The 26,421-nt window shown below is 44.9% G+C and overlaps 1 protein-coding gene across 1 annotated transcript; it reads left to right on the forward strand.

Moving 5' to 3' along the window:
* Positions 1-382: 382 nt before the first annotated feature.
* Positions 383-22,400, forward strand: DNMT3B (DNA methyltransferase 3 beta). The gene is made up of 22 exons (XM_007934553.1): positions 383-412; positions 614-776; positions 1,754-1,815; positions 3,594-3,698; positions 4,668-4,793; positions 5,419-5,628; positions 6,483-6,641; positions 8,390-8,497; positions 9,433-9,577; positions 11,542-11,667; positions 11,834-11,878; positions 13,085-13,164; positions 13,494-13,606; positions 14,068-14,251; positions 14,762-14,846; positions 14,984-15,129; positions 15,462-15,552; positions 15,882-16,030; positions 17,796-17,881; positions 19,797-19,866; positions 20,544-20,662; positions 22,259-22,400. The coding sequence occupies exons 1-22, from the start codon at positions 383-385 to the stop codon at positions 22,398-22,400; spliced, it is 2,544 nt and encodes an 847-aa protein (XP_007932744.1).
* The last annotated feature ends 4,021 nt before the right edge of the window (positions 22,401-26,421 follow it).

The raw sequence follows: 26,421 nt of genomic DNA on the forward strand, positions 1-26,421 counted from the left end.
AGACCAATGGGCCCCCGAGGATGGGCTGGGGCGGGGCCTGTGCTGCCATGGAGAGGAGAGAAGAGGTTCTGTGGGGGAGGAGGGGGCGGGTGGGAAGAGGACCTGGAGATTGAGGGGAAGGGAGAGAGCAAACAAAGGGGTCAGGAGGGAAAATAATGCACCGGCTTCCTGAGGCCCTGCGGAGACAGGGTTGGGAGAGGCAGCCAGGGGCAGAGGGAACAGGGCTTGGCGGCAGGCAGGCTGGGGCAGGCGAGTCCTAAATGGCATTGTTTGAAGGGGCCGGCTAATTGCATAGCAGCCACCAGAGCCTGAGACCCCAGTCTTCGGCCCCCTCCTCTGCCCTGGGTTCTGGCTTCTTAGCCTTGGGGGGCTTCCTGGCCACATGGAACCAAGTCCTGAGCCTCTGAGTTTGGTGAGGGGGCAGGCTATGGGAGGCATCCTGGGTGGGGTACTTGGGGGGGGAAAGGAGTATCACCATGGTAACCCATCATGGGGCCGGAGGGGGCTGTCTAAGCCTGAGGAAATAGAGCCAGTGATGGAAGGTTGGAGCTTTGCTGCCCATTCATGTCCCTGCTTTCCTTTGACCCTAACTCTGCCTGACCTTCACCCACAGGAAACAATGAAGGGAGACATCAGACAGCTCAACGGGGAGGAGGATGCCAGCAGGAGGGAAGACTCCATCATCACCAATGGGGCTTGCAGTGACCAGTCCTCCTACTCCAAGGATGCCCCCTCACCCCCGGTCCTGGAGGCTATCAGCACCCCGGAGATCAGAGGTGGCCGGACCTATGGGGGATAGGGGGTGGGCTCAGGTGCTGCCACGGTGGGCTGTCATTACAGACCACAGCTTGGATGGAAGCCTCCCAGCAGGCTCTGGAGATTTTTGGGGAGAAGGTCTGGTTACCCATAGCCACTGCCTCACCCCCTGGGAAGGGAAGAGACAAGCCTTGTGAGGATTTAGGCCAAGGCGAATCTCATCTTTGCACCCAGACCATCACCTCCCCTATGGGCCTCCCCTAATTCTGTCACCTCAGCTGGGACACAACGGAGGGTGACACCAAGAGGTAGCACGGGGGAGTGCTGGTGTGAGCCCTTGTTCTTTTCCAGTCCTGATAGGGATTTTCAGCATAGGATGGAGGCTTTCATGGCCCTTGTGCAATGGGGTCCCTCTCCCTTGGAGCTGGGACTGGGATTGTGAAAAGATCTGAGGGTCTCTTAACCCGAACTGGGGCCCCTCCGCACTGAGATTCTCACCCAGGAGGTTTGGAAACTCCTGTATTGTCCCACCCTGTTGTTGAGAACTTCTAGATTGGTGCTGTCCAATAGGTCTTTGTGTGAGAATGAAAGTTCTATTTCCATAACGTCTAATACAATAGCCACTGAACACACTGAGCACTTGAAGTATGGCTAGGAAGAAAAGAACTGAATGGTTGACTTAAATGTGGTTAGTAACCACTGTGCTGGGCAGCACTATTCTAGGATGAAACTGATAGCCTCCCTCAGTGCCCTCAATATTCAGTCCTATTAAATGCCTGGCCCTGTGCCTTGTTGCCCTATGCATGAGTAAATAGGAAACTGAGGTGCCTAGGCCTGCCAAGGGGCTAAGAGATATCTCTGAGGATCCAAATGCTTTGGGAAATCCCAGGATTTGGCCTCCAGAGGAGACCTGGGGAACAGCCTCTGTCAGGAAAGGAGCTGTGGCTGGAGCCTGCCCTTTCTTTCTGCAAAGCAGTCTAACTCACTCCCTCCACAGGCCGCAGATCCAGCTCACGCCTATCCAAGAGGGAGGTCTCCAGCCTGCTAAGTTATACTCAGGTAAAGTTTCCCCCCTTGTTCAGCATTCAGGGCAATTTCCTTTAGCTGTTCATTAAATCCAGAACCCCTTTGTCCCTAATCAGGAGCTCTGGTGATACAGTGCCTAAGGCATTTGATTTCTACCCAGAATGTTGACAGTTCAAACCCACCAGCTGCTCTGGAGGAAGGCAGGGCAGTGACACCCACTGGGTATCTGCAGTGGAATTGACTCAGTGGCCCTGGGTGTTTTTTTTTTTTTTTTGATGCAAATGTGAAGCCTGCTAATCATGGGACAGTTTCCAAGAGTCATGCGTAACGGCATTTACATTCATTAAATAAAACATCCTTTTATTTCTAGTACTCAAAAGTTTTAAGCATGAAGAGTTTATTTTGCTAAATTATGAAAGTCATTTTAATATATGTTTCCTGCATTTTCTTTTTCTTAATCTGGAAGTTTCTAAAAAACCATTTATTTCTAGAGTAAGTCCAACTTGTTCATGGTGTGTTTTGAATTTGATTCGTTACTTTGTCATCTTTTCATGAAAAGGGATGTATGATTTTATTTCCTGTATCAGTTTGGTTTTGACACCAGGATAATGTACCCTCACTATTTTGTTACAAATTGGAGAAATATTGACTGGGCTTATTTTGTTGTTAGAAGCCATTGAGTCAATTTCAGACTTAAGGTGACCCCATGTGGCAGAAGAACTGCCCCACAGTTTTCTTGGCTATATATAAATCTTTATAGAAACACATCATTTGGTCTTTTCTCCTGGGGAGTGAGAGAGTGGGTTTAGACAGCCAGCCTTTGGGTGGATCAGCAGCCTACCACTTCGACCATTGTGCCTTTAAGGTTCTTTGGGCTTGGTTTAGGACATTCTTAATATCTACTGCATTTCTTTAATATTCAGTGTTTTCCAAAGTTACATCTTGTTCTGTTGTGTCTTTATTATTCCATACATTCTTCATGCCTGTTTTCTAATCTTAATGGAGGTTTTATCAATTTGGGTACCTGTTATCAATTTGGATACCTGTTTCAAAGAACCAATGTCGGGTATTAGAAACATAGCCCTGCCATTCTCTTGCTACTGACCATTGGTGGGGACTCAGATGGTGACCTAGAGCCAGTTGAAATACCATGCTTTGCTGCGTCGGGAAGGCTGTTGGTAGTCTTTCACTAGTAACAGCAATGAAACCTCCTATGACTGTTTCCTCTACCCAGCTTGCATTATTCAGTTCTCACTACCCTCCTATTGCCCTCTTTTCATCGTTAATTGTTACCCATATTTTAAAGAAAGACAAGTGGATTCATTCAAGTCAAGTCCACGCAGTTTGCAAGTGGAGGATCAAGTTCTTAACACCACCAGTCAGACCTGGCCACTCCCCATGAGTTTTTGTGACTGGTTTGTGTTGGGTGTGGCTGAGAGGAATGAGGCTTGCACTTGGATGTTTGCAAGGGCATTGTTTAAGAATCTCCCATGAGCAATTTGCCTGCATTTTCTCTCCACCCCTGAAAAGGTAATGTTTAGGTTCTTCCCCCAGGCACAGCAAAGTTGGTCCAATAAAGGGATAGAGGTGCATGTTTTGCATTCTTTTCATTTTCTGGTTTTCTCATTGGACTGGCACCTTATTTGCATTCTTATCTTGAATTCACACAATAAGTTTTTGGAATAGAGTGATGTCACTAAATACTGCGTGGATTGATGCTGTTATTGGTTTCAATGACTGACTTAATTTTAAACCTTTTTGGTGTGATTTCCTAATTACATTGAAAAGTTCCTAATGTTTCATTTATAAAGGATCTGACAGGTGATGGAGATGAAGGAGAAGATGGAGATGGCGCTGACATACCAGTGATGCCAAAACTCTTCCGAGAAACCAGGACTCGTTCTGAAAGCCCAGCTGTAAGTCTCCCTACAGTGAGCTAAGGGCCTTTTAAACATTGGCCTGAGTAAAAGATTACTGTATCTTAGAACTCCCTGAGGGTGGTTATTGAAGGAAAAAGTGAAGAAATGTTTGAAATGAGGTTCATGGACTGAGTTTCTGGAAGATTTTCTTTTACACAGCAGATTTTAAACTCACTCCTGGAAATAGCTTGGAAACAATTGGAAGTGATAGTTTACAAGGTGGATGGCTCAGCTGCCAATTAACTACTGGAGTCCCTTACTTATACACAGTAGATTGTGTGACTTTAAAAATGTTTGGGGTCTGGAGGTGGGAAGACAATTATTGTTCATGGCAACCCAGCCCGTTACAGACGTAGCCGATACTTGATGACACTTGATGATTTCTCCAGGTACGATATATCCCGTGGGATTTGTATCAGTCCCTCTTAACAGATAAACAAAATTTCAGCAAAATAACCAAGATTACATTTTAATTGTTGCATGTGGGATTTGAATCCAGGTCTTAAACTCCCAAATTTGCACCATATTGTGAAAGAAGAGAACCTGACGTCACCCTAATCCATTTTGATAGTGCATTATCTTCCTGAAGAATCAAAAAATTTGGCTTGTCTCTCCTTGGAGTAACTTATTTTAAAGTAAACATAGATTTTAGTTTTCATTCTAATTTGTAGGTGACAGTTTCAACTGGCCAAATCTCTGACTATCCAGACTCTTGAAACAGAATTGGGATCTGTTTTGGTTTGCAGGCACACCGTTGGCTACCATACTGCCTTTATCCTACTAAGAGAATTTCTGGGTGGGTTGTTACCAAGCCAGAGTCCTCATCTACTTAACTGTCTCATTCACTCTGACCTGAGGCCACCCTGTGTCCTTGGAGACTGTCAAGGCCAGATCCTAATGGCCTCTGCCCCAGCACCCATGCCTTCAATCACCTAAAGCCCCATGCTTATACTTTCTTGCTTCCAGGTACGAACTCGAAATAGCAACAATGCCTCCAGACGGGAGAGGCACAGGCCCTCCTTGCCCTCCACCCGAGGCCGGCAGGGCCGAAATCACGTGGACGAATCCCCAGTGGAGTTCCCGACTACCAGGGTTGGTCCCCCAGATGCCCAGACCCCTGCTTCCGTCTCTATTGGGGAAGATCTACCTTCCTCCCTACACCGTTTGGTGTGGCTGGTGTATAACCTGTTTCCATTCTTCACACTCATCTTATTTTCAGGATCTTGCTCTTCCTTGCTGGTGGTTGGATATGCTTCTCATAATCCTGATGATCTGTCTCCTGAACTGATCTTGGATGGAAATTGTCCAGAGTTCCCTGTTGACTGAGTACTTGCACCGTTTGAGCCACTGACTTTCAGAACTGTCTTCTTGGACTGTCTTAAGGCCACCCTAGTATTACAGCAACACTCTACTCCTGTGCCAAGGCTGGGTAGACCAGCACCCTCACTGAGATTGGCTTTCAGAGCCATTTGGCATCACCTATCATTATATCTTCATCGCAGTTCTTTTCTCTGGTCTAACAGAAGTTGTTAGCATGGCTTTCTCTGGCCACTTACAGGATTTTTCTTTCTGGAAAGCCATCCTCACTGGTCTCTGTGCTGTTAAACTTAATCCTCTTCACGCTCTCTGCCGGGAAGCAGTTGGTGGCACCATTGGTCTCTGGTCATCAGCCTGATGTGCTGTGGCCCCAACTCTGTATCCTTTTGTCTATCTATAGTCCCTGAGGCGGCGGGCCACATCCTCACCAGGCACGCCATGGACATCCCCAGCCAGCTCCTACCTCACCATCGACCTCACAGACGATGATGTGACGCCCCAGAGCAGCAGCACCCCGTACAACAGCATGGTCCAGGACAGCCAGCTTGAGGCCTTGGAATCATCACAGGCGGATGCTGAGGGTAGAGACGCAGACAGCAATGAGTATCAGGTAATTCAAGGAAGGGATCCCACCAATGCTGGCCAAATGCTAGTTAGCAAGAGGCCAGTCAACAACCATAGTCAACAACATGAGTTCTGATGTGCTGAAGAAATATGTGCACAGGCTTTGTATACATGAACAGAATCATTGTAAATACAGATATCCGGCCTTTTTTCCATATTAATAAGCAAAGTTTTCTCGCTTTATGCTTTTATAACAATTGATTATTTTTGCACCATTTTAAAATTAACCGATTTTGTATTTTTCACTTCAGCAGAGCTGCATTAAGCTTCCTTACACGTACTGTGGTGTAGTGTAGAATTCCTTCTTATATACATTATTTTGTAGGACATCATACTATTTACTCAATGTCTCAGCATCTCTATACCTCCAATTTATACCAACTTTTTTTTTTTTTTAATCATAGTGCTGTGTGCATATGCCCGAAAATCTTGGTTGTGTTTTAATGCCTTTGTAATAGACCATCCAATCTTCAATGTGATAATTTTCAGGTTATTATTTTTTTACGTGATCTTATTTCAGTATTTGGTATGGCTATTCAGTTGTTATATTTTCATTAATGGACGCTACCTAAGATGTTACAGTCATAATGAAATTAATCGCTCAGCTTCAACCCATTCTGTACCCCTTATCTTTTGAATAATTGTGGGTATTTTTAGAGTCACTTTATTTCACAGCTGATTCCTGAAGGAATTCTGCTAGACCACTCGTGGGAAGGAACTATAGGTTGCCTTTTGTCACCCTTGCCATTGATAATCCATGGAGTAGGCAGGATTTATCCGTGATCCATCTTGGTTGTCCAATTAATTGGTGTTAATTCACCTCATTTTTTCTCCTTCCAGGATGGCAAGGAGTTTGGAATAGGGGACCTCGTGTGGGGAAAGATCAAGGGCTTCTCCTGGTGGCCTGCCATGGTGGTCTCCTGGAAGGTTACTTCCAAACGTCAGGCCATGGCTGGCATGCGCTGGGTCCAATGGTTTGGTGATGGCAAATTCTCAGAGGTAAGTCCTGGGCAAGGCAGGCTTTCAGCGGGGCCCTGTCAACCTGCAGATTTTTGCTTTCCTTTGTTTGGTACATGGCCTTTTAAGACTTGCTTTCTCTAGGTGGGTATTGGCATGCAGTCAGAGACAGGAAGAGAGATCACTGCCTCTGTGCATCTCTTTGCCATGGTTGGGCTTAGAAATCAACTTAAGGTCACAGGACTGGGTAGTTGTTATTGGTATTAGCCATTTAAGTTAATCTTGATGAGGATGTCAGGGGTAGTGTTCTGGGACATGATGGAGTCTGCTTTGGTTCTTACCTTACGTAGAAAGCAAATTTCTGAGACAGAAAGCTTTTCTTATAAGGCCTCCTTGAAGATTATAATCCAACCTTGACTGCCCAGAGCCCCAGAGAATTTAGATGAGGTCCCTGAGGTTAGTTACAAGGGAAATTAGAGGGCGGGCAAACTGGGCTAGTGTGGAGGCAGATGTGAGGCTACAGGACCATCTAGGACGTTCCTAGGAGGAATCCTTAAGTTGAGGTTCTAGTTTCTAATGAATAAGACTCCTTCCGGCTATTTATTTACCTAAACACATGGGGATAGTCTGCAAATGTCCTCTTTGGCCAGCAGAGGGAGGTAAAGCACCAGTGTCCTGGGACTGTAGCCCCTGAGCATCTATCTGATTGCAGGATGTAAGCAATGACTTCTGAGAAATGGAAATGGAAAAATGGGATTGTACTTGGCTTTGGCCTAGTGAGACATTAATTTGCACTGCAAGACTGGGTTTGATGCTGATATGATGCAGTGTGGGGCTGTTAGCATTATACTATGGAATTATACTGTGGGACCTGGTTCTTGGGCCCAAAACCCATATTGGACCCTGCCCAGCACACTTCTGTGTTGCACTGGAACAGTCTTCGCATTTCAGTGCATAGGAATCTGCCAATTTAGTGAGCTCCGCAGGTGGTTTCAAGAGATACATTGAGGCCCTCCCCCCCTTTTTTTCCCCCAAACAAAGGTCAAATGGTGGTATGGTACCCTGTTGTGGGAAATTGAGTCCTCAGGTACAGGATGTGGGTTAGCACAAAAAGGGAGTACTCTGAAGACTGGAGCGTCACATAGCTCTTTCAGTTCTGATCAACATCTGTGAACATTCAACTCCATCTCTTCCCACCAACAACTACATCAACCCATGCATAGTGTGGGCATTGGGTGGAAGGGGTGCCCCATATGGGAGAATATTTATCTGTAGGCCATAATGGAAGGTAGACATCAAGAATCCACAACAAAGATCCTTACTCTGTGCCAAGCACTGTTCTGTAAACACATTAAATTAATTCATTAAGAAAAGGCTCAAATAGTAATTTCACTCACTATTTGCCACATGCAGAAAGGAGAGAAAGTAGAGAGCAGATTTGCAAACATCCCAAGTTGGAGCATCTACAGTGACATTCAAGACTGAGCTGTGAGGGACCCTCATCATAGGCCATGTGGATAATTTGCTCTTAAAATACGTAGAGTACAGTTCCGTTCTAAGGATTCTGTTCTACATTTATTCAGAATATCTTACACTGACCACATATGTTTTGAGGGTCGCATCTGCCATTTGTCTGGCAATAAGGATTCTTCAGGGTATCTCTGTACCATTTTCTTTTTTGATCCCCTCTTTTTTAAATTGACATCTGAGCAGTATCTTATGACCATGTGAGAGCCATATACTGCAATCGTATGCTGTTGGCAGATGGTGATGACTTCTTTTTTTTCTAGGTCTCTGCAGACAAGCTGGTGGCCCTGGGGCTGTTCAGCCAGCACTTTAACCTGGCCACCTTCAATAAGCTGGTCTCCTACAGGAAAGCCATGTACCATGCTCTGGAGGTAACACTGAGTGCAGGGAGTGATGGCCTGGCCCCACCAGCAGGGTATACCCGCTGCAGGCTTAAAAATAAGATACGCAGAAGGTTAGTTCAGACTCTAGTACTGCCAAGGAGAGCTTGGAGGGAGCAGTTAGACCAGGACGGTGATCAGTGCAAATATGATGGGGGCCTGATGGGCCAGACTATGAAAGATCTTTGTATGTGAGAGAATGAAGGGACTTGACTCCCCAGCTGCCAAGTATGGCTAGGTGAAGGAAGGAGGAAGAACACTGGGAAGTGGGTGGAGATATTCGTATCAATTAATGATGCTTTTGCAAAGACCTTAAAGCCTCCTTTCCTTGAGTGATGTGGTTCTTTCTTAAGGCTAAGGAACAGCTGAGGCATATATGCTGTATTTATCCCTTTATCTTTAGCCCATGTTAAATCCTTGTGAACTATCAAAGTTTTGGTCTCCTTCCATGTTGACTTGGAGCTGAAAAGGTCAAAGGCTTTTTTCAGTATATATGAGCCAGCCTCTGTTGGATGTTGTACATGCTTAATTAGATGTAAATACTCATGGTTCTTCTATATTAGAACTTCCCATTTTCACGTGAGAGATGAAACAAATTCAGAATTGTCTCATGGTGTAGTGGTGGTAACAATTTTGAGCAAGGCTTCTTAAAGCTTTGGGGAAAATTGATTTCTTTGCCCTTTGGGAATGAGCTGGCCCTTGCAGATTCTTGCAGAGAGATACCATATTTGGAGCCTGCATGGGAAGATTAACTTCTGTTTGTCTCTATGCATAGACCCCGCCTGCCCGTCACTTACCACAGCCCAGGGTGGCTGTTTGACATGAAAGCGAACAGTGTGAAGGGGGATACTGGCCCCAGCTGACAAGCATTCTCCCCTCCTGTTTATCAGACTTGCCTTTAATCAGACTTGCCTTTATCTTTGCAGAAAGCAAGGGTGCGAGCTGGCAAGACCTTCCCCAGCAGCCCCGGAGACTCCTTGGAGGACCAGCTGAAACCTATGTTGGAGTGGGCACACGGGGGCTTCAAGCCCACTGGGATCGAGGGCCTCAAACCCAACAATAAGCAACCAGGTTGGAATGAATCCTAGACAACACTGCTACTGCCATTGGGAGGAACCTTTGGGAGATGCAGCTACTGCCAACCCAGCTTCATAGCATTGAGAGTAAAGCATGAGGCCTCTAAGGGTTTCTGTGAAGCCACAGGATTTTAGAAAATCAAAGCATCTAGACAATGTTAAGGGCCATGCCAGCTTTATCTGATCCTTGATCACACTCCTGTTAAAAGTCAAATGCATACAATTTGAGATGATCTACTTAAAACTCAAAATCAAACTCACTGCCATTGAGTTGATTCTGAATCATAGTGATCCCTTTGGGTATTCGAGGTGGTCAATCTTTATGGAAGTAGATTGCCCTATCTTCCTTCCTCATAGCACCTTACAAGTGTGAACTGCCAACCTTCTGGTTAGCAGTAAAATGCCTTAGTCAATGTGCCACCAGAGCTCCTTTTGCAGAATATGTGGGAAGCATCAATTATAAAAAACAACCTTAAGCCTTTTCCATTCATCATGAACATTTTAACAAATTATATGCGCTTTCACATCATTTTCCTGAGGTCTGGGATGTGGCTAACAATCTGTACATTTAATGTAGAATTTCTGTTTTGTTTTGTTATATTCCTCCTCAAAAAAAGTGGTTAATAAGCCGAAGGTGCGTCGTGCAGGCAGTGGAAACTTAGAATCAAGGAAACACGGTATTCCCTTCCTGTATTTTGTCTATGCACTCTTTTCTATGCACTGACTTTCAACTCATTAGCATATTCACTGGGAAAGAATCAAATCTATTTACAGTCAACCTGAATCCCCAACTCTCCCACCTCACTCCCCACCCTCACTACTGCCCCTCCCAGGTTAATGCTATAGGGTGCACAGCCTTCAGCCTTTTCTGTATATTAGTTGGCCTCCTGCTTCCCCCTTGATTTTTCAAAAATGTGTCGTATATACACACTGTCAAGTGTCATTTGTGTCCTTATAATTTTTAATGGTTGCTTAATTTTCTTCCCTAGGAGCAAAGCCGAGTTTATATCACCGTGTCACTTAAGATTCACTGTATAAATTGCCACTATCCAAGAGAAATTGAAATGGGAGCCATAGGTGTCATTTAACAATTAGCCATCTGAATGAAAAGAGTAGAAAGAGATGAAATTAGTATTAATATATTCAATTTAAGCCGAGAAAACAATCAAAAGCAAAACCAAACCAAACTCACTGCCATCAAGTCGATTTCAACTCATATTGACCCCATTGGGTTTCCAAGGCTATAAATCTATAGGGAAGTATGTTTCCTCATCTTCCTTCTGCAGAGCGGCTGGTGGGATTAAACTGACGGCCTCCTGGTTAGCACTCAAATGACTTAGGCACCGTTCCACCAAAGCTCCTTAATTGAACACAACATGTCAAAAATACTTTTTTTATTTTCCCCAAATTTAGTAAGAACAAGAAGATACTTAACATTTTTCAAGTATTTCTCAAGTATCTCATTGAATACTTACAGTGCACCTCCATTCAGAAGCTAAATGTTCTATGGAAATCATTAATCTATATTTAATATTCATAAAATTTATAGTTGAGGAAGCAAATCGACACCCATGCTGTTAAGTGTTTTTTAATTTAATAAATTGGAATTAAATGGGAAATTCACACTAGCCACATTCGAACTAATAATTGGCAAAAAGTAACTTGGCTGCAGCCCAGGCATCTATATATTTTGAGTTTTAGCAGTGGATTGCACTGCATCTGGGGGGATGTATTCCTTTTACATTTAAAACCATATGAACACATTGGACATGGACGCTGAAAGTAAAGTCTTTAGATTTGAGTTCCCCATCCCGTGGGGACATCTGACAACCAGGATGGACCTCTTGTCATGCACCAGATACAGTTGTTACCCAAGTGTGGCATGGTCTCTTTCTGGTCCCACAGACTCCCTGGACACTCTTCCTACTGAGTGACAGCTGCTGTCTTAACCTTTCACAGAGAACAAGACCCGAAGACGCATAGTTGATGACTCCACCGCCTCAGACTATTGCCCTCCAGCCAAGCGCCTCAAGACAAATTGTTACAACAATGGCAAAGACCGTGGGGAGGAAGATCAGAGTCGAGGTGATTGGAGGGCTTAAGAGGCTGGGGGTAGATGGACCTATTACCACCCCTTCACAGGTGGGCAGGTATGGGGCCAACTTGGCAAGGGGTGGTGTTGGTTATCATGGCTTAGTTCATCATCGAGAGCCTGCGTGACCCCACGCTCCCCTTCTTCTTTTCCAAACAGAGCAAATGGCTTTGGATGTGACCAACAACAAGAGCAGGCTGGAAGGTACTGTTCTCTCCTCAGCAGTGTCTCTTCTGTCCTGCACCCAGGCAGTGCTCACGGCCGCTTTAGCTGCGTGTGTGCTCTGCCTGGGTTTAACCCACGTCTCTGCCTTGGCCACTGGTCGCGGAGTGGGTGAACTCGTGGGTTTCTGGTCCTTTACATTCTTCCTGTGTCTTAATTGCTGTAATTTATAGAAAGAGTTGCCTCATATTTGAATCGCAATCTGCCCTGAGGATAAAGGGAGCAGGGAAGTTGGAGTTGGGCCATAGAAGGGAGGGTATGCAAGCCAGAAGAACACCTAGATCCCAAATCAGTGGCATCTTCCCAAAAAAGACTTTGAACTTTGAAGGGGAAGGCAGATGAAACTTCCTTCACCATCCCCACCTCTCATGATAACTCTAATCTGTTTGCTCCACTGGGAGTTTCCACTGCATTTGAAACGCTGCCCTGTGCATATCTAATGGAATTCTAAGTGTGTGAGAAATGACCTATGTTGTATAGTCAACAAATATTTATTAAGTGATTTTTCAAATGTTGGGCAAGAAAACAACAGCGCTTTACCCAGAGAACTGTGGAGGAAGCTTCAGCTTAGAGCAGCCCCTGACCATACTGGAAACCTTGACCTGGAAACCAAACCCACATATCCCTCTTTCTTTGCTGGGGAAGCTTGCTCTAATGTGTTATATAGGTCCTGCCCGCCTGGTCAGTGACATGAATTAAGTTCTGACATGGTGATAGGAAAGGAGCCCTGGATAGCCTTCAAATTAAGGACCAGGGCTATGAAATTACAGTCAGGAGCTATATTGCTGGGGTGTGGTTAAGGACTAGTCCTTTCATGATTAGATGGCAATAGGAGTCACCAATATATCAAGTCTTTATAAGGTTTCTCTTAAGATTTTCCTACCAAACCTTCTGCCATGCCATCTCTGGTAACTATACCTTGTTCCGTGGTCCACCAACGTCTTCCTGCTGGAGCATCCCTTTGCCTGAATTGCAGTGCTTTCTACTTGATACCTTTGAGGGCAGTGCTGACTTAGAGCATTTTGGAAGTCATAAGTAGCATGTAGTGACATGAAGACTCCTTGGTAGGTTGCTGTCAATCAGAAAATGTTCAAGAACTGCTAGACCCAAGATCTCAGCCATTGTTATTAGGACCTCCGTTGCTATGTGCTATGCTTCTGTCTTTCTTACAGTCCATCTTTCTTACAGATAGCTGTTTGTCCTGTGGTAGGAAAAATCCCATCTCCTTCCACCCTCTCTTTGAGGGTGGCCTCTGTCAGACATGCCGGGTAAGGTCTCCGATCCTCACTCCAGATCTTCCTGTCCATTACCTCCTCCATAATTTCCCTGCCCAAAGCAAATGCATGTATACATTAGGAATTCGTTCCCTGGTCTTGGGCACTCCATTCCTCTGAGTGCCAGTGCCAAAGGCGGTTCCTAGCAGAAAGAAGGGTGTCCATCTGAGATGGCACACGAACTGCCACCACTTAATCTTGTGAAGGGCACTAAGCCACCAGTGTCTTGTTGAATGCTACATCCTAGTGCCTCAGCCAATGAGCAAGCCAGGCTCATTGGTCCCTGATCTCCGATTTCATGGCCATTTCTTTCTGGCTGCTAGGATCGGTTCCTTGAGCTGTTCTACATGTATGATGATGATGGCTATCAGTCCTACTGCACCGTGTGCTGTGAGGGCCGTGAGCTCCTGCTCTGCAGCAATACCAGTTGCAGCCGGTAAGTGACACATAGGTGGGCACCAAAGCTGACAGCCTGGCTGCAGCCCATTGAATCATTATTCGATAACTTAGCTAAGAGAACTTAGAGTCAAACTTGAGTGGAGGCAGGGTACAGTGTTGTCTGGTATGGATCTCACTTCCTTGAAGCAGAAGAGTGACTATAAGGATGGGCTTTAATATAGGTGTCTCTGAGTTAATAAGGCAAGCGGAGTCATAGAAAGCTACCAGGATTTAATTGGGTAATGGGACAGCCTTTCTGGGTGAAAAGGATCAACATGTACAAAGGACCTGTGTACTGAGAACATTTAGACAAAATGTATAAGGAAGTAAGATACACATGTAGTGGTCATTATCACACCACACAAAATCTTACGGTGTGAGTTGCCATCTCTGGGGAATGGAGGCTAAGGACAGTTACCTGGTAACAGGACATCTCCTTGTCCCCTGCATTGGGCACAGGTGCTTCTGTGTGGAGTGCCTGGAGGTGCTGGTGGGCACAGGCACAGCAGCAGACGCCAAGCTGCAGGAGCCCTGGAGCTGCTACATGTGCCTGCCACAACGTTGCCACGGTGTCCTGTGGCGTCGGAAGGACTGGAACGTTCGCTTACAGGCCTTCTTCACCAGTGACATGGGACACGAATATGTAAGCCACCACCTCTTACACTGGACCACAGAGCCAAAGTCTACGGGATAGATGGAACAAGCCTCAAAGGCTTGAGATCTGACTAATTGACAAATCCTGTATATATTTCAGTCTTATCCAGGGCCACTTTGGGCCTCAGTTTCCTCTCATTGTATACATTGTCTGGGCTCTGACAAAGAAACTGTAGAACACCCTTAAGAGTTAGAACTAAAGAACTAAACAAAGTGGGAAGACTTTACCTGCTTCTCACTTTCAGTGGATGTCAACTTTCCTTTGCTAAAGTACTGTTTCTAGAGGGAGTCATCCTCTAGCCACTCATATGTGATAATGCTTGAGGACAGAATGGCTATTCTGTGCCAATGACAGGGTTGACAAAATCACACATCTGAGAATGACAGAGCAGCACTTGAGTTCCTCTGAGAGTCAGTTCTTACCTTCATCCTGCCCCACCCCCAGATGTGTCATCTCCTTGCTCCTTGACCTCCATGAGCCCCATTCCTTACCTGACAGGAAGCCCCCAAGTTGTATCCTGCAATTCCCGCAGCCCGAAGGCGGCCTATCAGAGTCCTGTCTCTGTTTGATGGAATTGCAACAGGTGAGTTTGGGGCTCACCTGGGGATGTTCTGCACCCAACGTCCTTACATTGAGAGTCAATGTTTAGGAAGAAGACCAGTCTGGACAACTTGGGTAACCCTCAAGAGTTTTCTCTCCCAATTCCTCCACCTCCCACAGGATATTTGGTCCTCAAGGAATTGGGCATCAAAGTAGAGAAGTATGTAGCCTCTGAAGTGTGCGAAGAGTCCATTGCGGTTGGAACCGTGAAGCATGAGGGGAATATAAAATACGTCAATGACGTCAGGAACATCACTAAGAGGAATGTGAGTTCAGTTTTACCCCCCTTGGGGCTCTACAATATTCCCTACTTCCTCCTTTTTCCATTCATCCATATCCCAGGCCCCATATACATACCTTTGCCCACTGCTATGGTAGAAAGGAACTTTTAGCTCATATGAAGTTAGTGGTAAGACTAAAAAGTTAGAAAATATTCTGAGTGGTTCAAATCTTTGGGGTAGGAACAGAAATAGAGTTGCTAGAAACAAGTGACCAAGCAAGTTTCAAGGAGAGATTTTTTCTGAGTTTATATGATAACTCAGGATCATCTCAGCTCCCATCCATCCCTTCCTTGAGGCTGACTTTTTTTCTCTCACAGATTGAGGAATGGGGCCCATTTGACTTGGTGATTGGTGGAAGCCCATGCAATGATCTCTCAAATGTGAACCCTGCCCGGAAAGGCCTGTATGGTGAGCATCCCTGCATTCTGTTTTCCCCAAGAAACCTTATTACTCAAGTGCTTGTCTAGGTGAACTGCCCTTAAAAGAGTCAGAAGTTGCCTGCCTTCCTGAGAGCCTCCTACTGCCTGGTAGGTATATCTGCACCCCATTGCAAAGCAGCAGCCCTAGGAAATCACTAGTATCGAGGCATTGACTGTCCTTGAGAATTCATTCCAGAGGACTTGTTACATGGCAAAATTGGCCCTTGTGTCAGCAGATCCTTGGTTTGCTGTTGAAAAGGTCTCAGGAGTACATGAAGTAGCAGGCTTGAGATCTGAACACTGTTGTCATCTTCTTAGAGGGCACAGGCCGGCTCTTCTTTGAGTTCTACCACCTGCTGAATTACACACGCCCCAAGGAGGGGGATGACCGGCCTTTCTTCTGGATGTTTGAGAATGTTGTAGCCATGAAGGTCGGCGACAAGCGGGACATCTCCCGATTCCTAGAGGTGAGGGTCCTAGGAACCTGATTGACAAAGGGCATGGAATGTACTGCAGTAATGAGGTGGGTGAGTGTTAATAGTGAGGAATGATTTCTGGGTTCTTGGTGAGGTATCGTAAGTGTCAAGTTTAGATGTAGTTAAGTGGAAACTCTAATACATGGAAAATTTTGGTCTCTAAACTCAGCTGCAACCCAGTGAGGTTTCAGAAACCTAACCCATCACCATCACATTTCCTTTAGTGTTCTAGTGCTACTCTAACAGAAAAATACCTCAGGTAGGTGGCTTGAATAAACAGGGATTTATTGTTAAAGTTTTTGAGGTTAGCAGTGCAAGTTCACAGTGCCAGCTCTAGTGCCTTGGAGAAGGTCTCTTGACCTTGGGCTTCAGCTCTGGCTCTTGCTGTGGGCCCCACTGAAGTTGGAGGCTTCTCTGACTCAAATAGCTGCTGGCTGCTGAGGCTGACAAGCCCAAAGTTGACAGGTAAAATGGCACACTTCCAAGATAATCAAACAACACAGCAGGCCACTAATTCAAATCCCAAGACAACATGTCAGGCTACTGAGTAAGTAAAAACTCTACATGCAGGATCCAAGCACACCAAAAAGCTTTTTTGAGACCTTTCTCAAAGCTGCTTCTCATATACTGGACTTTGGAGCAGAGTTGAACTGTCCCTGAGGGAACTGAAGGGTGTAGATCTTTATGGAAGCAGACTTTTTCCCATGGAGCAACTGGTGGTTTCAGCCTCTCATTTAATTTAGCAGCCTAGTCCTTTAACCACTGCACCAGCACTTCTTCCAATAAGGTTAGTGATGAGGAAACCATCTCCCTCTGAGAATTGACTCAACAAATTTGACTCATGAGAATCAACTCTAGAAATTTTTTCTCAACATTGTTCTGAAAGCTGCTGTTTAAGGCCATCTGGTACTTAATATGTTGTCAAATACTGTGGTAAATGTTTCTTTATACTTATTCAGTTTCCTTGAAAATGACAAATTAAGTTCTATCTTATCCATTTCCCTTGTGCTGATTAAGCCTTGTACTGCACATCCTGCATTCCCAGAACAGCGCCTCAACTTATGAGCTTTCCATTTCAAACTGCCTTTATGAACTAAATAACATCACATGCTACAATAAGCTGGCTTTGGCCCTAGGGATAACCTTCTCTAAGCACCTGTGGTCCTGATATGGCCTCCATCATTTTTTTTAACTTAATTTAAAATTTTTTTGTGGGTGATTTGGGTAAAAGTTTACAAGCCCTTCTGTTCTGCCATGGTTGATCACTTTAAGGAGTGTATCTACCTGATGTAAATGTTCACCACATATGCCTGTCTGTTGTTTGTCTGGAAGCCACAGGAGTGACTTCAGTTCTAGATTTAGAGTAACTGGGGGCCATAGTCTTACCAGGCTCTATCAGACTGACAAAGCTGTTTTTTTTTTTTTTTTCCCTAATTTTGAGTTTTGTTCCACATTTCTTCTACCACTCCTCCACCAATCCCACTCCAAGAGGTTGACATTGGTAGCTTGGCACCATCTAGTTCTTCTGGTCTCATGGTCACATACCACCTCCATCATTAATATGAATATGGGGTATTTGCATTTCTCTCCAACCATCCCCTTGATAATAATTAATAATTGATTTATCCCTGTCTGGTAGAACCCATGCCTGACTCATAACCAGGGCCAGCCTCTTCCCCTGCCCATGTCGGGCATCCCTCATGGTGCCCACACATGTATTCTGATGGGGGCCCCCTTCTGATCCACCTCCCTACAGTGTAACCCAGTGATGATTGATGCCATCAAAGTGTCTGCTGCGCACAGAGCCCGATACTTCTGGGGAAATCTGCCCGGAATGAACAGGTAACAAGGGAAAATTAGCAGGACAGGTAATAGCCAGATTAAATGAAGCTACTGGTGTCACCGTAGGCACTGGCTTGACAGAGCCATAGCTAAACCTTCTACAGAGATGGCTCTGTTAGCAACAGGCTCCCCCATCCCCTCTCCTCTCCTCTCCCCAGCTTCAGCATATCCTTGAATGTTAGGTGTTGATGATAACTTTAGTATAATCAGTACCCATCTAGGAACTTCGGTCCAGGATTCAACAGTTCTAAGGTTCAAGTTTGTTAGATGGCCTGCTTCTTAAAAGCCTTTGTGCAGGACCAAGACTGACTATCTTCACTGTGCCAGTGACACCAGGAGGGCCAATCTTGAGTTTAGAGCTCGTTGATGCTTCTTTATCCTGTTCATTTTCTCAGGTGCTGTAGGGATAACTTAGCAGGAAACAGTATGAGAGGTTCTTGTGTCTTACCCCTGGACCTGGAATGATGTAACCCCTCTATCAGGCGTGTGGTGACTAACCAGGTGGTAGAGCAGAGGTGACAAAGGATAACCTAGAGCTACCTTGTGTGGCATTTGGTACCTCTGCTTTTCTTAAACAGGAGCTTTCCTAAAATCTGATATCATCTGATATTAATGGTAGTTTATACCTGTTTTAGTCATTGTAAGCCACAAAGCAAGTAGCTTTATCTCTTGTGTATGTTAATTAAGATGTAAAATGTGATGGTAATGGCTTGGAAATTAAGTATTTCTGTAGAAAGAAGATTGACTGAAGTGGCAAAGGTCCTGGAATAGCTTGGACAATTTGTTGGGTGCCTTGAATTTTTACTTGGCTAAACCATGTCTTAAATTAATTAAATGAGCTCATTCATCCAAGATTACAATCTTGCTAGTGTGATGGAGAACAAATCAAGTGTCAGTCTTTGCTCTTATGGGGTCCTGAGGAGGAGAAGACTAACTGAAAATCAGACTTTCTGGGATCCACCATAAGAGTTGATGAATAAAAATAAAGCTCCTGATTCAGTAGAGGACTAGATGACCCCACCTTCTTTGGGTCCATGGAAGAAGTAGGGATAGAGATGGGGTGATTATTGTGACATGGAAGGTTTGATTAAGGAATGAGAATCTAAACCAATGTTTACTATAATTTCATGACCCCTCTTGTGATGCAATTTCCATTCTCATGACTGGATTCTCTATGGTGACTTTGACATTCCTTATATAGAGGCTGCTATGGTGGTTCATGAAATCTATGCCTTCAGACTTCTTGATGATTTCCTGCTTTGGAACTGCTCAACCCCTCCTGGTTTATTCACCACTGTCCTTCGCTGTACCCCACCATCTGTTTGCCTTTCTGCATTTGCTAAATAGTTTCGATAGTGACAGAAAAAGCATAATCATTTTGTGAAACACCTCTTTTCATTCCTACCTGTACTGACTTTTCATTCCTTCAAGCCTCCTTAGGCTGCATCCCAAGCAATAACAACCACCAAATCATGGGTTTAATGTAATAGTTACATCAAGTAAATCCATAAAGATCTAATCCAATACCCTATTTTAAACATGAGACACCTAACTTGCTTAAGGTCACTCAGCCAATGAGCAGCGAGGCTGGGACCATCGGGGTCTCCTGACCCACCATTCATTGTGCTTCCTCCTGTGTGCTTTCAGTGATGGAAGCCCTGTTATATGTTTTAGTGTGATGGAGAACAGATCAGGCCTGGACATTGGGCTCACATCCTGCAGATCCCAGTTCAAGCCCATCATCCACTGGTACTCATGCCAGGATTATTTTAACCCTTGTGGCTACCTCCAGCATCGTCAAACTCACTGACAGGGGCACATTTTTGAAGCCTTAGCCCCCACTTCAACCTAGGGAAGTGTGTAGCTGAGGCTCCTTTATATATGGTAGAAAGTAATGGGTTTTGGCTATTCCCAGGCCCGTGATAGCATCAAAGAATGATAAACTCGAGCTGCAGGACTGCTTGGAGTTCAATAGGACAGCAAAGGTAAGATGTGCTCTGCACACAGCACTCTGGGAAAGCACACTTGGTGGCCTCCAAATGGGACTTGGGAGATGTCCTTTGTCTGCTCTGTTCCTGCCCCTCCTCCCCCACATCCTGGTGCTGGCCCTGTTTTCCCACATAATTCTGCCCCTTTAGAGAAGAAAAGAGGTCGTGATAAGCAAAAATCACTGGAGGCAATTAGAATTGACTATTCTTAATGCCAGATTATTTCAGCCTTCCAGCCCAATAAGAAATAGAGTTAATGCAAGTAATTTTTCTTTAAAATGCGAAGGCATAGATTATAATCTCCAAACCTAATTTTCAGTGTTTTCATTAGGCTAGGCTCAATTTGTCCAAATCATAGTTGCCTTGTCTTTGCTTAATCTTGCTTGATCGTTAACTGTCTTTTGGCCCCCATGTGATCTCATTCATGTCCCTTTTTGTTTATCTCGTTCTCTCTGAGGTGACACTTCCTGTTCCTTAACTTTTTGGTGTTTGTGGGAAGCACAAAATGTTCTTTTCCTTCCAACTCATTTTGTCATTCCCTCTGAGTCCAGCCCTGGCACCTTCTCTCCAGCAAATGCCCTCCCTCCCTCAGTCTTCCCAAGGTGCTTCTGACTGAGCCTTGACCCATAATCCTCCTTGCCATGCTCATTCCATGTTGTTGTTTTGTTCTCCAGTTAAAGAAAGTACAGACAATAACCACCAAGTCGAACTCGATCAGACAGGGGAAAAACCAACTTTTCCCTGTTGTCATGAATGGCAAAGAAGATGTTTTATGGTGCACTGAGCTAGAAAGGTGAGCAAGGCTGCACTGAGAAGCACACGGTGCAGCCAGAGGCAGAAAGGGGAACAGTGTGTGGTTAAGGCCAGCAGCAAAGGTGGGCAGGTGCTTGCTGAATTCTTCCTGGTCTCATTGATCTATAGCAGTGGGACTCAGGGGACGCCTCTTTGGATTTCGTCCTTATTTCCTGCCAGAAATGTTGTATAAAGGGCGTGATGGAGATTCTGAAACATGAGCTCATTAGACAGTGCCATCTGTCTGTTGGCCTCACTACCCTGGCATCTGCCTGCCCCTACATGCTAGAGCTCCTGGAGGCAGAAAGAACCAGTTAAAGTTCCACAGACATGCCATTACTCGAACAATTACTTCTGCCAACATTCTCATTCTGCGCCTGATCTGCACTTAGCCCCGGTCTCTCTTCTCTGTCTTCCCTCTATTTGACTAAGCCGGTGGTTTATCTATTTTGATTAAAACAATCAGCTCTTGGGTTTCAGTTCTTTCCTCCTATTCTGGAATCAGTGTTTGTTATTTCACTGCTCTTTTTTTTCCCCCTTGCTGTTTTATTTTGCTACAAATTAACTTGTTTAAGGCTATGGATTTTCCTCTATCGTTTTGGCTGTGTACTGAAGGCCTCAATACAAAATATTCCAGATATTTCAGTTCTACAAGTGGTTTTATTTCTCTGATTTACAATTAGTATAAAACAAATTATGATTTTTATAAAGAAAAACTGGTGGGTAACCTTGCCCAACCTATTACTGCTATGAATTATTTCGTGTTTTAAGACCCAAGTGTACAATGCTAGTTTAGACTTGTAAAAATATGTTTGGTTCAAATGGCTATATTCTTGTTTAGATGCTAAGGCAAAATAAGAGAGGCCTGAAGAGTTTTATCTTGGGGCATTTTTCTTAAACCTATTCAACCATTGATGCTTTGGTATGATTTTAATTGTTTATTGTACATCTAGGTAAGACCTAGGTTCAGCATCCCTAGTGTCTTACCAGGTTCTGCTAGAACCCTATTGAGTAGGCTGTAGGTCTATTTGGTTGCTCCAAGTCAAGCTTGGTTACTTAATCCTGCAAACTGAATTAAGAAGTGGAGGGGAAACTCAGAATGATCAAGCATAGCATTGGTCAATTATCTGAGCTTCTGATGACTAAATACCTGATCCATTTTGCAATGCCCTTGTTCCTTATTGAAATTTCTTAGCTCATGCCATCATTGTGTTGTGAAGACTGATGTTCGTCTGTCTTCTGTCTGGCTAGCTGGCTTTGTATTCATTCATTCAAGAAAGACCCACTGAGCACTCAGAATGTTCCAGGAGCATTGTTCTAACACTGTTAGAGATGTCCTGTTAACAAGGTGCCTTGTGGGGCATGCCCCAATGAGAGTCACTTGTGATCAATAGTTTTGAATAACCAAGATCCTGACCTCTTCTGGGGACCAGGAAATGGCTGGTGTGAAGGCCCAGTGGCCTTACTGAAGTTGGGGAGACAAAGGCATGGGCTGGAGGTTGGTTCCTCGTCAGTCCTTGGGAGCACATCCGGAAGTTCTGAACAAGCTGCAGATGGCATTTCTGATGATCTGTCTTTTCACCTGGTGCCTTCTCAGGATCTTCGGCTTCCCTGTGCACTACACAGATGTGTCCAACATGGGTCGTGGTGCCCGCCAGAAGCTGCTTGGGAGGTCCTGGAGTGTGCCTGTCATCAGACATCTCTTCGCCCCCCTGAAGGACTACTTTGCCTGTGAATAGTCCCTAGCTGGGACCCCTGGGGGCTGTGAGGAGGTGGGGCAGGGATAGGACCCAGGAGGTGGGCGTCCCCAGCTCTGCCCTCAGTTCAGTTGCCATTTGCGGGTCACACCGCATGCCTGTTTACTCCACTGTCCGCAGGAGCAGAGCCTCAGTCCCTCTCCAACAGGGGCCGGGTCTTTCAAAAGCTTCTGTTGCCAAACACCTGAGGTGCCACCTCCTTATACATAATACAGACCTGGCTGCTCCGAGCAGCCAAACAAGGTGCTCATTTTTTCCTCTAAAACTTTAAAACTTGAAATAGTAAGATTGTTCCTTTTTTTTTTTTTTCCCTCCTTCTGGGTTTACTACTCAGAAACAATGGGTAAGATACCAAAATCACAGTGCCGACTGCTCTAAAACACTCAGGTTAATAATGCAGAAAAATCACTCAAGACAGTTGTCACAAGACTTTAATTGGTGTTTATTTTCTGTGCAGCTGTGAACATGTAGCTAAGGGACGTTTAAAGGGCCCAAGGTGTTTTTTCCTTCTAGGGCTAGCAGAAGAGGAAATGATGTATATATCTTGAAATTTACCTGACACAGTCCTTTTGCCAAAGTCTGTTGTCAGACCCATGTAGAGTGTTTTCCACAATGATGGTGATTTCAGCAGGGATGGTGTCATCATCACATTTCAGGGCCATTTTCCCCCCAAACCCAAGGGCAGGGCCACCCTTAGCTAAATCCTTGCCAGTGACTGCAATAGAAGCCTGTGGGACTTCTCAGGAAGGGGTGGGCTGAGTTAGAAATTGCCATGCATCACATAGACAGGTATGGCTTCTCTATGTGCCCCCTTCCCCTTGTGAGATGAAGGAGGGAGCTTAGGTATAACCCACCCTCCTCCAAAAAGAGCACCCACCCAAGACTTCTCTTACTCAGGCACAGATCCCCAGATTCCAAGTATGACACCCCAATGCCAATGCCTCATCCCTTTTCTAAACTCAGAAGCAGCAATAGTCAAGGGCAGAAGCACATTCCTCATGCTTTACCCTCATCTAAGAGATGGCAGGGAAAAACCGCAATAATAGCTTGTGCCTCCCTCCAGAGATTTTAAAACCCTTTTTTTAATGCCACAGTAAGTCATTTTTAAGGGGAATGGGAGGTCAGACAAGCTGCATTTCTGAAATGCTGCTGTAATGGCTTTTAATACTTTTTACTGGTGCTATTTTGTAGAGTAAGGAACAACATCGACAAGTTTTGTGGGTTTTTTTTTTTTTTAAATACACTTTTTAAAAAAAATCTCAGACTTTATTTTTATGTTTAACATTTTCATAAACTTTTATTTTTAATGAGCCACGCAACAAGGATGGGGGAAAAACTGTGCCTTGTCTCAAAAACAGTTTTGCTAATTTTTAGGCAGAAGGATGACATGCCTAGAGTTTACTTTATGTTTAATTAAAATCAGTATTTCTCTAACTGTCTGCTGTCCATTTTCTCCTGCAGGTCAGGTGGGTGGGGCATAGGGTACAAATGGGTGTGAGCTTGGAAGTAGGTCATTCACTCAGCAAGCAATGTCGAGATAATAACATGGTGACCCCAAGCAGGCACAGAGCTCCTCATCATGGAGCTTAAGGTCTAATGCACTGGTCTCCAAACCCCAGTGGACATCAGCATCACCTGGAGGGCTTGATTAAAAAGCACACTGCTGTGATGCCCAGAGCCTAGGCTTGTTAGGAGCCACTGTGTCAATTCCAATTCAGTGGGGTTTTCTAGGCAGTAATCTTTATGGGAACATTTTGGGAGATCTTTAACCCATGGAGCCACTGGGTACATTCAAATCACCAATCTTGCCTCTAACAGCTGTGTATTTAATGATTGCTCTTGCAGGATGCCTTAGAGTCTAGGACTCAACTTGAGAATTTGATGATACTGCTCCAGGTACCTCACTAGGCTCAAGAATGGTTTTTCAAGACTTGGCACCCAGAGGTGGCTGGAGTAGATGCTTAGAGCCCATGTTTATAGACATTTCTTATAGCTCTTGGGTAGCTGATCAAGAGAAGTCCAGAGCTGATTAGAATTCTGCATGCTACTGTGACATTATTCTGCACCTTTTTTCACTCCAAGTTGTCAGGTTGCATTTCATCAAAATCCTGTGAGAGCCGATTGGAAACATTCCTGTGATTTCAATGTAGCTGTGTCCTCAGTGCTATGGGTGGGATATGGTTATTGGGATAGATCAAAGCCTTAGGTTAATAAACTAATTTTTAATATTAACATCTGTTAGTACTGTTTGATAGTTGCTGCAAGCCATTCAGGGTCCTTAATGTAACCCTAACCTCTACCTCCAGACTTTGGTCAGCAAAAAGCTGTTAGAGATCTCATGTGTGACCTTTTGAGTAACAATCAGCCTCTTGATGTGTAAGATGGGTGAAATGTATCATGATAAAGCTCACCTAAGATCAAGTTCCTAACGAATAACCCATATCAAAGAATGCTACAGTAAAAGGATGGGAATCCCAATTGTTAGGTCACTGGGCTAGAACAGCGCAGGTGCAAGTTGCCATGGTGAGATCTTTGCAAATTGCAAGCTAGGCCCCACATCTTTCCCTCTGAGGCACTGAGACTCTAGGGCCCTTGCCTGCCCAATTAAGCCATCTGTATACAGTGCTGGACTCCGATGCCAGGACAGAATGAAGCAAAATAAACAGTCCAGGCCTCGGAAACCCAAGAGGAGAGATGGACCAGCCTTTCAGGTGAGGGGGCTTTGGGTTTCCTTGCTCACTTGTGATGTATACTGATGGGAGAATGTGGAGTGGTAGTGGACACAATTTTTTATAGATAGCACTTTCCTCAAGATGGGGGCTAGGTTTAGACAGTGTGATTCCAGGCTCAGTGGGAAAGGGTGGATGGATGCGGTTAGCATTGTGATCTGAGCAAAGACCTGAGGTTGCCTTTTTTCTGAATCTGACTTCTGGTTGCCTGGGTTTTATGCCTGAGGTTTAACACAGTTGTCCTGTCATTTTGGGCAAGTGCTCATCTGTTGGAATTTTTTATCTCCAAGTACCTAGTTCATAGGGTTCCTGTGAGTTGAAGGACATAATCTGGATAAAATACTTTGCTTGGATGCTTGTCACACAGTTAAGGACACATAGAAATGCCATTAATCAGTGCAGTTTTACTGTCAATGATGAGGTACTAGTGTTAACTCAATGTATGAATAATGCCTTTAAAAGGAATGACAGTAATATCCCTCTGGATGTTGCACAGCAGATGGGTAATGGCAGGATCTGTTGTGAAAAATCATACCCCTCACCATCACCACATCATTGGTTTCCATTATCCCTTTTTAGGGGTGGCAATAGCTTTGGCATTTGGAATCCCAGAGGTCTTCTGGAAGGGAACTTGTCTGGGGGTTCAGGGACTAGCCTCTGAACAGTTCCATGGTTGTATGTGTGGGGCTGTGGGGGTAGGGCAGCACCAGACAGGGTTTCACACCCTCCTTAGCTCAGTTCCTCTTTTCCAGCCAAAGCTCTGGAGTGCCCACAAGGCCAGGTCTGTGTTGCATCTGGTTCCTCTTTGGAGCTAGACTGGGTTCTCATAGTGGCTCTCTTCCCTGACTTTCTTTTGTCCTCAGCTGTTCTCCCACAGCCTTTCCATGCCTCAGTTATCAACCTCATAAGGCAGATGCATGGGTCAAGTGAATCAATGTAGGTGAAATGCATTGAAGGGTTCTTGGTGTTTAGTGAATGCTGAATAAATAGTAGCTGCCTGGGTGCAGCAACAGTTAACATGCTCAGCTGCTAACCAGGAAAGTCTGGGGATTCCAAGTTCACCCAGGGGTGCCCCAGAAGAGGGCCTGGTGATCTGAAAAACGAACCATTGAAAACCCTTTGGGGCACATGGGGTTGCCCAAGAGCTGGAGCTGACTTACCTGCAACTGGTTTGGTTTATTTTGGTTTGGTATCATTTCCTCTGTCTCCTCCATAACTTCCTCAAGGCAGCTGAGATGTCCCAACACCATTTTTTTTTCAGTTCAGTTCACTTG

This window comes from Orycteropus afer, unplaced genomic scaffold (genome assembly GCF_000298275.1).
Source record: "Orycteropus afer afer isolate SDZICR_OR568_19922 unplaced genomic scaffold, OryAfe1.0 scaffold00020, whole genome shotgun sequence".
In the NCBI taxonomy this organism is placed as follows: Eukaryota; Metazoa; Chordata; class Mammalia; order Tubulidentata; family Orycteropodidae; genus Orycteropus; species Orycteropus afer.

What these genes read in the sequence shown, in the direction of transcription:
- DNMT3B (XM_007934553.1), top strand. Translation starts at nt 383, where the DNA reads ATGGAACCAAGTCCTGAGCCTCTGAGTTTG. An exon ending in AGCAATACCAGTTGCAGCCG is followed by an intron (nt 13,607 to 14,067) that starts GTAAGTGACACA and finishes CATTGGGCACAG; the next exon opens with GTGCTTCTGTGTGGAGTGCC. An exon ending in GGAACATCACTAAGAGGAAT is followed by an intron (nt 15,130 to 15,461) that starts GTGAGTTCAGTT and finishes TTTCTCTCACAG; the next exon opens with ATTGAGGAATGGGGCCCATT.